Raw genomic sequence first — 11,563 nt, forward strand, 5'->3', positions numbered from 1 at the left:
AGGTGGCGGATGCTGTTAGCACATGTTTGGGGTTGAGTGGAAGATAGAGGGATTGGAATTGTCAGAAAACTGGGAACGCAAGTGGTTGCGCTGTATTTCTTTAGGACTCTCCTCACCAGGAATGCTAATTTATGCTGAGCTTCCAGTACACTTCGGTACAGAAAAAGAAACTTCAAATTTGAGCTGTCCTCATCTTTAAAAAAAAATTTTTTTTTTTAAAGATGGAGGAAACAGGGAGTGTTGACATCCAATGAACATGAAGGCCATAAGTTACAAGCACATTTGGAAAACTGAAGATAATTTTATCGTAGAAGCAAAAGTGCGAGTTACCATGCCCTGTCACAAAAAGACTACCTAATTCATTACGTATTATTAATAATCATATTTTACACCACTTATTATAAACCGGACAATATACTAAATGCCTTATATTCATAATCTTGTTTTTTAAAACAACTTTGAGGTATAATTTACATAAACTGCACCCACTTAAAGTACAATTAAGGTGCACACTTTGATGAGTTTTGACAGATGTATATGCTCATGAAACCACCACCATAATCAAGATCCAGAACATTCCCATTACCCCAAAAGTTCTGTTGTGCCCTTTGCAGTCCATCACTTCCTCTACCCCTGGCACAGGAAACCACTTATAAGCTTCCTGCCACTAGAGGGTAGTTTGTACATAACCTCATTTAGTTCTGCGGATAACCCCATGAAGCAGCCATTACCTACATTTTATAGATTCGAGGAACAGGCTTAGAAAGAAGGACCACCTTGCCATAGTCAGACACCCACCTTTGACTCGTCGACAGAGGAGGCATCTGCGCTCCATCGCCTAAATGAGCATCAGGGTCGGAAGCTCTCCACTTGTTGGTGACCTTGTGGGCGCCAGGGTTCTTGAAAGGCTGTTACAACCTTAGTTAAGCCTGGCTCTAAGAGTGGACAAGTTTCTAGACCTCTCGCAGCCTCAGTGTACTCATGTGCACACGAGGATCATAGCAGTACCTGATTTATGGGGCTGCCCTGAGCATTACACAGGATTATCCATATAGAAGGCTTACGCAGTGCCCAGTGCACCAGTCAGGAGCCTGTGAACAGGGAGGCAGCATTCATTCACTCACTCACTCACGCATTTCTTCAGCTAGTGTACATCGAGTGCCCACTAAGTGCCAACACTGCTCCATGCAGTGGGGGTACCAAAGGGAGCACGATGGCTCTCTTGGAGCCCACACTTAATGCTCAGTCAGTGTTAGCTATTGTGGGACTTGCCTGGGGGCGCAGTGGTTGAGAATCCACCTGCAAATACAGGGGACGCGGGTTCGAGCCCTGGCCCAGGAAGATCCCCCAGGCTGCAGAGCAGCTAAGCCCGTGAGCCACAACAACTGAGCCCACGTACCACAACTACTGAAGCCCGTGCGCCTAGAGTCCGAGCCCTGCAACAAGAGAAGCCACCGCAATGAGATGCCACACACCACAACGAAGAGTAGCCCCCGCTCGCCTCAACTAGAGAAAGCCTGCGCACAGCAACGAAGAACCAACAATGAAGGCCCAATGCAGCCAAAAATAAATAAATTTAAAAAAAAAAGTTAGCTATTGTTATCAGCCATCTTCAGGTTATTCTGGGTCCAAGTAAAGTTACAAAGGGAGGTATGTGAGCAGGCAAGGAGACAGATGTGGGAGAGTTAGAATGATGGGGATCCAGAGACTGAAAAGCAGGGAGGAGGGAAAGCAATTTGTCCTCTCAGTTTCCCACAAGGAGTCGGTTCAGAAACACATGGAAGAGGAAATGTGATGAAATCTCTTGAGGAACATTTAAGGCAATCTAAGGATTGTTTTACAAGAGTAAAAATCATTGCTCAGGGAATACTCCTTGGGTCGAAGTGAAAATATTTGTGAAACGTGATGTCATGTGTTTAACCTGTTCTGCTTTACTGAAGGGGAAAGTGGAGATGACGTTGGAAGTCCTCAATGAGAAGGAGGCCGACGAGAGGCCAGCCGGGAAGGGACGGGATGAACCCAACATGAACCCCAAGCTGGACCCACCAAAGTGAGAGACCTTCTTTGTTCTGATCCCCAAACACCTGCAGTCTGAAAGCCCCCCTTCCAATTGCCTTAATGCAATGGATTAGCTGTTGTCTGAATTTTGTACTGAACAGGGGAGATGGGGGAGGGAGAGGCTGGTGATCTGGCTTCATTTTAACCGTTCTCCTTCCCATGAAACCAAAGTCCAGTGTGTCTTTGGCATCTTAGAAAGCCATAAAAGGTTAAAGGCTCTCTCAGCCAACGAAGGGGAATAATATCTTTTCTTGACTTTATAAAATGTTGTTAATCATTCTTTAAACTATTATGCTCGGAGGTATAAAATATCTGTCCCTCCTGAGTTGGTAGGTAAAACCATTTCTTTGCAATGCAGCCGGCCGGAAACTTCCTTCCTCTGGTTCAGCAACCCATGCAAGACCATGAGGTTCATCGTGTGGCGGCGGTTTAAGTGGGTCATCATCGGCCTGCTGGTCCTGCTGATCGTGCTGCTTTTCGTGGCCGTGCTCCTCTACTCCTTACCGGTATGAGTCCCTGGCCTCTTGTCTTGGCTCTTTGGGTGTGAATTATGGTTGGTCATCTCACTTGGTACTTGCCTTCTTTGCCATCGGGTAAAATGACCTATGTAACACCAGTTGTGGTGTTACAACCCGTCAACCTTTGGAAAATTTAGAGTACTGTGTCCTGTGATAAGGATTACATTCTCACAGTTTCATGAATTACAGGCAGAACTGCATGGTCTGAAAAAAAAAACTTTGGTCTCAGGAATTCTAGGAGCAATCCCTTAGGCCTTTATGAATGTGTGTCTAAACCACAACCAGCATTTCTGACGGATCTTCCTGCCTCCAGACTCTCTTGTTCCAAACCATCCTGCATCCTAACTCCTGCCATTTCACAGATCCTGGGCTCATTATGGGCCTACACAAACCTTGAACTCCACCCAAACTAGAGAGCTGGCCTCCCCAGACAAGTATTGGCCTTACCTGCCAAGATGCCTTTGCCAGGGCTGTTCCTTTGCCCATGTTTTGTCTATTAAAACCTCCCTCATTCTTTAAGGGCCACATTACATAACCTCCCCCTCAAATCTCCCTTAATCTCCACGGTCATAAATGGGAGTCCAAACGGGAGGTTTGTCAGTGTGCCCAGAAGTGCCTGCATTGCTGAAATCGAATTTGAAAATTTCTGCATTTCGACTTCATATACTTCTATCTCAACAAGTTCCTCGAATGGAGGAAACCTCCCATTTGACTCCCATTTATGACTGGTGGGGCTACTGGGATCTAGTGGGTAGAGGCCAAGGATGCTAAACACCCTGCAATGCACAGGACAGCCTCCAACAGGAATCATCTGGTCCTAAATGTCAATAGTACCGAGACTGAGAATCCCTCACTTATATCCATACATGGCCCTCTTTCTGTTTCCTTTTCAGAACTATCTGTCAATGAAGATTGTGAGGCCAAATGCATAATGGAAGCAAGGGCTTCTTTTCCAGAGTCATCCAGCCATGAGGGCATCCTGTCTCTGTTTACAGATCAAAACCGAGAGGGATTTTGTTTGGGTCTGAGACTATTCCAGGGGCACGTTACACTACTTCACCGAGGCCCACCACTTCCCAGAGGCTCTAAGTCCACGTCAGGCCAACAAGCAACATGTTTATCTTTTGAAGTATTAAAAGTTTTAACCATGTTTTTTCAGCATATTTTTCAAGGTGGCTGGTTCCATTTAAAAATCATCTTTTTTTTTTCTGTGTCCTAGTTCTGTAATTCAATTTTTGGAAAAATCAGATTTGAAAATTTCTACATCTCGACTTCATATACTTCTTTGTCTGTAGTCAACAAAAAAGGACTGTGCATTACCAGGTAGTTAGAATAGGTGGAGGAATTTTTATTTATGCCTGCAACCATTGTTATATTTTGTATGGATAAATGTCATGAGACTATTCATCCTCTGTGATGAACCCAAATAAAAACATTCTGCCTCTGACACATACCTGTTTGTTGTAGCTGTGGGCCAAGCTGGGAAGGAGGCAATTTCTAGTCTGGGTCTCAGTGGATGGCATGCCAGGGCATACCACTTGGCTGTAAACCCCTTATCAGTGTGCTGCCAAAGCTTGGCCAATGGGCCAAACTGAGGCTAATATAAGAAACTGACACTTATTTAAAGTACTTACTCCATGCACACCATTGTTTTAAATGCTTTATACATATTAACTAATGTAGTCCTCAAGGTAATCCTATAAAGGTAGTAGGTAACGTTAATCCCATTTTGCCCTTGAAGAAATTGAGGCATACTGCATGTAAATCAATGAAGTTAGAACACACCCTCTCACCATACACAAAAACAAACTCAAAATGGCTTAAAGACTAAAACATAAGTCACGACACTGTAAAACTTCTAGAAGAGAACACAGGCAAAACATTCTCTGACTTAAATCGTACCAATGTTTTCTTAGGTCAGTCTCCCAAGGCAATAGAAATAAAAACAAAAATAAGCAAATGGGACCTAATCAAATTTAAAAGCTTTTGCACAGCAAAGGAAACCATAAACAAAACGGAAAGACAGGCCACACAATGGGAGAAAATATTCGCAAATGATGCGATCGACAAGGGCTTAATTTCCAAAATATACAAACAGCTCATACAACTCAACAACAGCAACAAAAAATCCAACCCAATCCAAAAATGGGCAGAAGACCTAATTAGACATTTCTCCAAAGAAGAAATACAAATGGCCAGTAGGCACATGAAAAGATGCTCAACTTCGCTAATTATTTGAGAAAAGCAAATCAAAACTACAATGAGCTACCAACTCACACCATTCAGAATGGCCATCATTAAAAAGTCTACAAATAACAAACGCTGGAGAGGGTGTGGGGAAAAGGGAACCCTCCTGCACTGTTGGTGGGAATGTAAGTTGGTGCAGCCACTGTGGAAAACAGTATGGAGGTTCCTCAGAAAACTAGAAATAGAATTACCATACGATCCAGCAATCCCACTCCTGGGCATATATTCAGACAAAACTCTAATTGAAAAAGATACATGCACCCCTATGTTCATAACAGCACTATTCACAATAGCCAAGACATGGAAACAACCTAAATGTCCATCGACAGATGAACGGATAAAGGAGATGTGGTACATATTTACAACGGAATACTACTCAGCCATAAAAAAGAATGAAATAATGCAACATGGATGCAACTAGAGATTATCATACTAAGTGAAGTCAGTCAGAAAGAGAAAGACAGATACCATATGATATCACTTATATGTGGAATCTAAAATATGACACAAATGAACCTATCTATGAAACAGAAACAGAATCATGGACATGGAGAACAGACTGGTGGTTGCCAAGGGGAAGGAGGTTGGGGGAGGGATGAAGTGGGAGATTGGGGTTAGCAGATGTAAGCTTTTGTATGTAGAATGGGTAAACAAGGCCCTACTGTATAGCACAGAGAACTATATTCAGTATCCTATGATAAACCATAATGGAAAAGAATATTTTAAACAAGAATGTATATAAATATTATATATACACAATATATACTTAACTGAATCACTTTGGTGTACAGCAGTAATTAACACAATGTTGTAAATCAACTATACGTCAACTATACGTCAATAAGAAAAAAATATTTTTTTTAAGAAATTGAGGTATAAAGACGTTAAGTAACTTGTCCAAGGTCACACAGCTAATAAATGGTATAGCTGGAATTTGAACCCGGGCAGTATGGGTTCTTTTCCTCTTAACTTTTTTTGGGGGGTCTGGAAATTTCACCCCAATATTTGTATTTATTTGCTTTTTTTTTTAAATTGGGAAATAATTGACATTATATTAGTTTCAGGTATAGAACACAATGATTCAAATTTGTATATATTGCAAAATGATTACCATAGTGAGTCTAGTTAACATCTGACACCATCCATAGTTACACAATTATTTTTCTTGTGATGAGAACTTTAAAGATCTATTCTCTTAGCAACTTTCAAATACGCAATACTGTATTATTAACTGTATTCACCATGCTGTACGTTACATCCCCATGACATTTATTTTATAACTGGAAGTTCATACTGTTTGATTCCCTTCACCCATTTTACCCACTCCCACCCCTCCACCCACTTCTGGCAGCTACTAACCTATTCTCCGTACTTATGAGCTTGTGTTTTGTTTTGTTTTTCCTTCAGATTCCACATATAAGTGAGATCTTACAGTATCTGTCCTTCCCTGACTTCACTTGGCATAATACCCTCAAGGTCCCTCCATGTTGTTACGAATGGCAAGATTCCACTCTTATGGCTGAATAATATTCTATTGTGTATATATACCACATTTTCTTTATTCATTCATCAATGGACATTTAGATTGTTTCAATATCTTGGCTATTGTGAAAAATGCTGCTATGAACATGGAGTGTATATATCTTCTTCGATTAATGTTTTTGTTTTCTTCAGATAAATACCCAGAAGTGGAATTGTTGGTTCATAGGTTAGCTCTATTTTTAATTTTTTGAAGAAGCTCCATACTTTTTTTCCATAGTGTCTACAGCAATTTACAGTCTCACCAACAGTGCACAACTCAGCAATAATGGCAAGACAGTCCCACTGCAGTATAACGTTGTCTAAATGTCCAAAAGCATTGCCATTATCGAACCATTTCTTGCTCCCCTCGATTCTGTGCTGCTTAGAATAGAACTGTTGGCTGATCTCACCATGGTTTCATATATTAACAGGACAACGTTCTCACATGTTCTAGAAGATACACACTGTCCTTGGTATCAGCATAGAGCCACACTGGGTTGCTACGGTCACTCATTACCTGACCATCTGAGCTCCATGCTCCTCTTGACAGCCCTCCCACTGGTGGTATAGCACTGCGGTTAAAAGAAGCTAAAAAGTGCACAGCGAGGCAAACCATCAACAAAATGAAAAAGGGCTCCAGACAAGATTGTTATTTGGAATATTTAACCATCATTACGGCACTGGCACCGACCAATCCAAACAGATGCTTCACCCCATCAAAATGGAGAACAGCTGTAAAAATCTAGAACAGCCATATACCAAAATGTGCAGGCTGAATATATCAGCCTTCCTTGCAGGTACCCCCGGCAACACGTTCTCCCACAGCGCCTCACTCAGGTAGTTGCTGAGCAGATACATGAATGGCTTTGAGGAAAGTCTTTTCCTCCTTTGCCTTCAGCACACCTAACTGGTATTCACCAGTGCAGCTCCTTTGAGTAAGTGGTGGCGAAGCCCTATTAGGCATGAGTAATTCCCAGAGAGAATATTGAACAGGGCTTTCTGGGTAGCACCCCTCCCCCTCCTCCCATCCCCCCCAGAAAACACTTCATCTTGTCAAAAGATAATGGTCCCTCATTTGAGGTTGTTAGCCGCCTGGTGACCTATAAATGATAGCTAAAAGCTGGAACTAATCACAGCCCAGTCAGATTGTCGCTTCATTGTGAATTAAATAACACTTAGTCCTAACTGATTCTAGCAGGTGCCACCACTAACGCTGGAGCCTTCATTAGGAAAATAAATCTCCATCAATGTCCTGAGAGTGACAGGGCACTGAAAATCTTGACAGGCTAACGCCTGATTTTGTTTTGTTCTTCCTTTCTCATTTTCAGGCTAGGGGGAAAAAAAAGTCACAATTAGCCATGCATGTTACTTTAAGGAGCTATTTATGGGCAGAGTTCTGAAACCCATTTTGGAAAGGAAGCTGAGGGGAGTGGAGTGGTCTGGTTTTCCAGGTGCTGGCCGAGTGGCAGCTCCTTGCCCCTCGGAGTTCACCCGGGCTCAGAGGATTGTTTGTCCAAAGACTGGAACTGACTTGTCTCACCACCGTTGAGCAGATGTTATTACAAACACAGCTAGAAAGTGAGGGTGCTTTCCAGAAATGGCTGTTCAGTTCAGAGAAAGTACAACTTGACTACCAGATGGGGAACCAACGTTGACAATGATTTCAAGGTTTCAAAACCCTCTACAGTGTAAATATTTCATGCTAAACAGATTTCTTTGTGAGGTCAGTACCTTCACTACTCTGGACCATATGCATGTAGCCTCCCAGGGCAGATGGGAATTCCATTCCAAAGAATGCCTTTCAAAGTCAGCTTGATGTGAAATTAGTTCATGATGGAGTCGATGTTGTAAATAGATTAAGCACCCGCCATCTTGGCAGCCGAGTTTTGTGTGTGTTCGGCGTTGAATGGCAACTCCCTAATCTTTCTCAGGTTAAACATAATGGGGTCCCAAGGAAGATCAAAGGAAGGCTGCTTTTCCCTTAGATATACATCCCCGAAATGAAATGCCAGAGTTCATGGAGTTCAAGAAAAACACCAGAGAAACGTGTCACTCGGACTAACTGCAAAGCCTAACAAGTAAGGAAACATAATGAAAAACACAGGCCCGCCATATGCATGGTCAAGCTCGGAACCTCAGGGGTGCAACTCTGCAGAAGATGCAGACTCTAGATTTTTACTATTTAAATAAACTTAACAAGAAAGAAAAATTGTAATTTTTTTGAGTGACTCCCTCACAGTAAATTGAATGCTTCTCGGGGCAACCTGATTTTGCCAAAATTTATCTCAACTTCTTAAAAAGGCCCATTCAGTCCCTGACTAATATTAATGTGCTACTTCCATGTGTTTTCACAAAATCCTAGAGCCAAACCCGTAATCCTCCCCCCGACATATTTCAGTGAAGTCCTGCCCCAGCAATTATCAAGAGGAGGACCAGGAATATCCAGCTGGATTCCAGTGCAGCACGGCAGCCGCTCAGATGAGGTTTCACCTGGGTCAACGGGATAAACAAAATGAATAGATGGAATCCTGTCTTAGAGGCGGCAAGAGCCTGGGGCCAGGGGCTTCCAGACGTCTGGAAGCCTGTGAGCTCACCTAGCTCGGTCACGATGTAACACTGTGACTCTAGGTATCTCCTCTCCAGTCTCCTTTCCCTCATTTGTGAAAGTAAGTGCTGAATTAAATGACCTTGTCTATCCCTGCATGGTATTATGGTTCTGCTTATCCGTGGCTCAGTTTCCTCATCTATAAAGTTGAGACAATGATCTCCATAGAATGCTTGCAAAGATAAAATGATTTAAAAGATGCAAAAGTGTTTAGAACAGAACTTGGCACAAAATAAGCACTTAATATATTCTAGTTATCATCATCATCATCGTAGGACAGGAACAGCCAAACACACATGGGCCAGAAGGTGACAGACGTGTTCTGCTTTTGAAATGTCACCTTTGAAAGGATGTGAATCACCACTGTCCAAAATGATACTGATTTTCCCCTTCAAGTTCTAACTGCATATTCCTAATGAGAGAAAGCAGATAAAAATGCTAAGGTAGTTCCTCAAAAAAATGAACACAGAATTACCATATAATCTATCAATTCCACTTCTGGGTATATACCCCAAAGAATTAAAAGCAGGGACCCAAACAGATATTAGTACACCCCGATTTGCAGCAGCATTATTTATAGTAGCCAAAAGGTGTAAGCAACTCAAGTGTCCATCAACAGATGAATGGATAAACAAAATGCGGTCTATACATACAATGGAATATTAGTCAGCCTTAAAAAAGGAAGGACATTCCGACACATACTACAACGTGGATGAACCTTGAAGACATCCTGCCAAGTGAAATAAGCCAGACACAAAAGAACCAATACTATATGGTTCCACTTATATGAGGTTCCCGGAGTAGCCAGAATCATAGAGGCAGAGGTACAGAATGGTGGTTGCAGGGACCGGGGGATGGGGGGGCAGGTTGTTTTTAACGGGTACGGAGTTTCAGTTTTACAAGATGAAGAGAGTTCTGTGGGAAGGGTTAGGGTAACACAATAATGTGAAAGTACTTAATGCCACTGAGCTGTACACCTAAAAACGGTCAGTTCTATGTTACGTATTTTTTACCACAAACACACAGAAAAAGTCTGAGAGAATGAAAGGTCCCTTCAGACAGCCCCCTCCAGGAAGTCAGTTTTTGCCTGTTCCCTGTAGATTCCCGTCCCAGGCAACAGGTAATACTGCTGACTGACCAAGACATGAATCCTGTCTTGTGACCAAAACACAGGTCACAAAGGGGCCTTTTGACAACTAAATCCAGCGCCGACAGACAGTTTGTTTGGCCCAAACTGGCTTTTTATAATGAGCTGCCAGTGTTTAAAAATTGGAAAAATTCACATGAAAAAGTCATATTTTGAGCTTTTCTCAACCGATTGTAAGGTCTCTCAATACTTCACAGTGCAAAAACTGGCTGGAGTCACATGCCTGCGGGTTCACCACAGACCCCCTTACCAAGCCCCCCTCGCTTCTCGGACGTTTCCTGCCCAGCTCGGAAATGCCGAATGTGGGACTCAGATACATTTTGTTGTCAGAGTAGCTACAGGAGGGGGTCCTTAAGCAAGGCATGGAATAAACTGCAAGGCCCCAGGCTGGGTAGGTAGCTCTTTCAGCCTGTCCCTACCACTCCAGCCAAGCCCCTGCCCTGCTCCACCCTGGACTTCAGGACTCCCTCCCTCCTGGGCCCTCCTTACTCTCCCCAGCTGCTCCAAGTCAGCCACGACCCCAAGGTTCAGGGAAATACGATCAGCTGTCCTCAAACAGCCTTCTCTCAGAAAGAAAATCTGAATGACCAATATGCAAAGAAACTCATCCCATTAATAGGGAGGAAGATAAAAATTAAAGCCACAAGGAGATATCCTCTCCCACCTCCAGATTGGCAAAAAGATTTAAAAGTCTGACATCAAGGACCCTTGAGGGATGTGAACAGCGTATAGTTTTTACACAGCTGGTGGGAGTACAACTGGTAAAACCACTGTGGAAAACAATGTGGCATCTGCTAAGGGTGACTGTCCTGCTCTGTGACCCGGCACTCCGCTCCTCAGTTTGAATCCTAGAGAAACATCCACACACGTGTGCCTAGAGATGGACTTAAGAATGTTTGAAATACCAAAACACTGGAGGAATCCCTGTGGCCACGAACACCAATTGGACAGCACATTGAGGTGCGGTTCTAGAATAAATAGCCATAAAGCATTCTGAATCGCAGCTACACGGGACAACACGGATAAACCCTAGAACAGTGCTGAGTGGAAGAACAAGTCGAGAGAGATTAGCTGCAGCATTGTTTCTCTTATATACAACTTAAAAACATGTTAAACTAAATATATTATTTAGGGAGTAGAGACATGGTAAATCCACAAAGAACAGCAAAGGGATGACAGACTCAGGAGAGTGGAGATCTTAGGGATGAGTAGGGGGTGATGGAATCAGGAAAACGTCCCCAGAAGGGTCCAAAGATAATGGTGATGTTTTTCTTAAACTGGGTGCTGGATACAGGAGTGTCTGTTCATTGTATCATTATTCTTTATATCGCATATATCCTATAGAGATATTCTTTTATATCCAATATATAATTTGTTTAAAACATTTGTCTCCTCTCCCAAAATGACTGGGTCATTGGACAGTATGCTGGGGTTAAACACAGAGATCTTCTTTTTGATGTAATCAAA

General features: G+C 42.6%; 1 protein-coding gene across 4 annotated transcripts in view; it reads left to right on the top strand.

Annotated features, from left to right (window-relative positions):
* Positions 1 to 4,023, top strand: part of MYOF (myoferlin) — a 155,128-nt gene extending 151,105 nt beyond the window's left edge. For all 4 annotated transcript variants that reach the window (XM_067709978.1, XM_067709980.1, XM_067709979.1 and 1 more), the window contains 3 exons: positions 1,941 to 2,050; positions 2,417 to 2,564; positions 3,470 to 4,023. In XM_067709978.1, the coding sequence (XP_067566079.1) occupies positions 1,941 to 2,050; positions 2,417 to 2,564; positions 3,470 to 3,508 (297 nt within the window). In that variant the 3' untranslated portion in view covers positions 3,509 to 4,023. The remainder of the gene's footprint in view (positions 1 to 1,940; positions 2,051 to 2,416; positions 2,565 to 3,469) is intronic.
* Positions 4,024 to 11,563: the final 7,540 nt, after the last annotated feature.

The sequence above is a fragment of the Pseudorca crassidens genome, chromosome 16, assembly GCF_039906515.1.
Source record: "Pseudorca crassidens isolate mPseCra1 chromosome 16, mPseCra1.hap1, whole genome shotgun sequence".
Lineage (NCBI taxonomy): Eukaryota > Metazoa > Chordata > Mammalia > Artiodactyla > Delphinidae > Pseudorca > Pseudorca crassidens.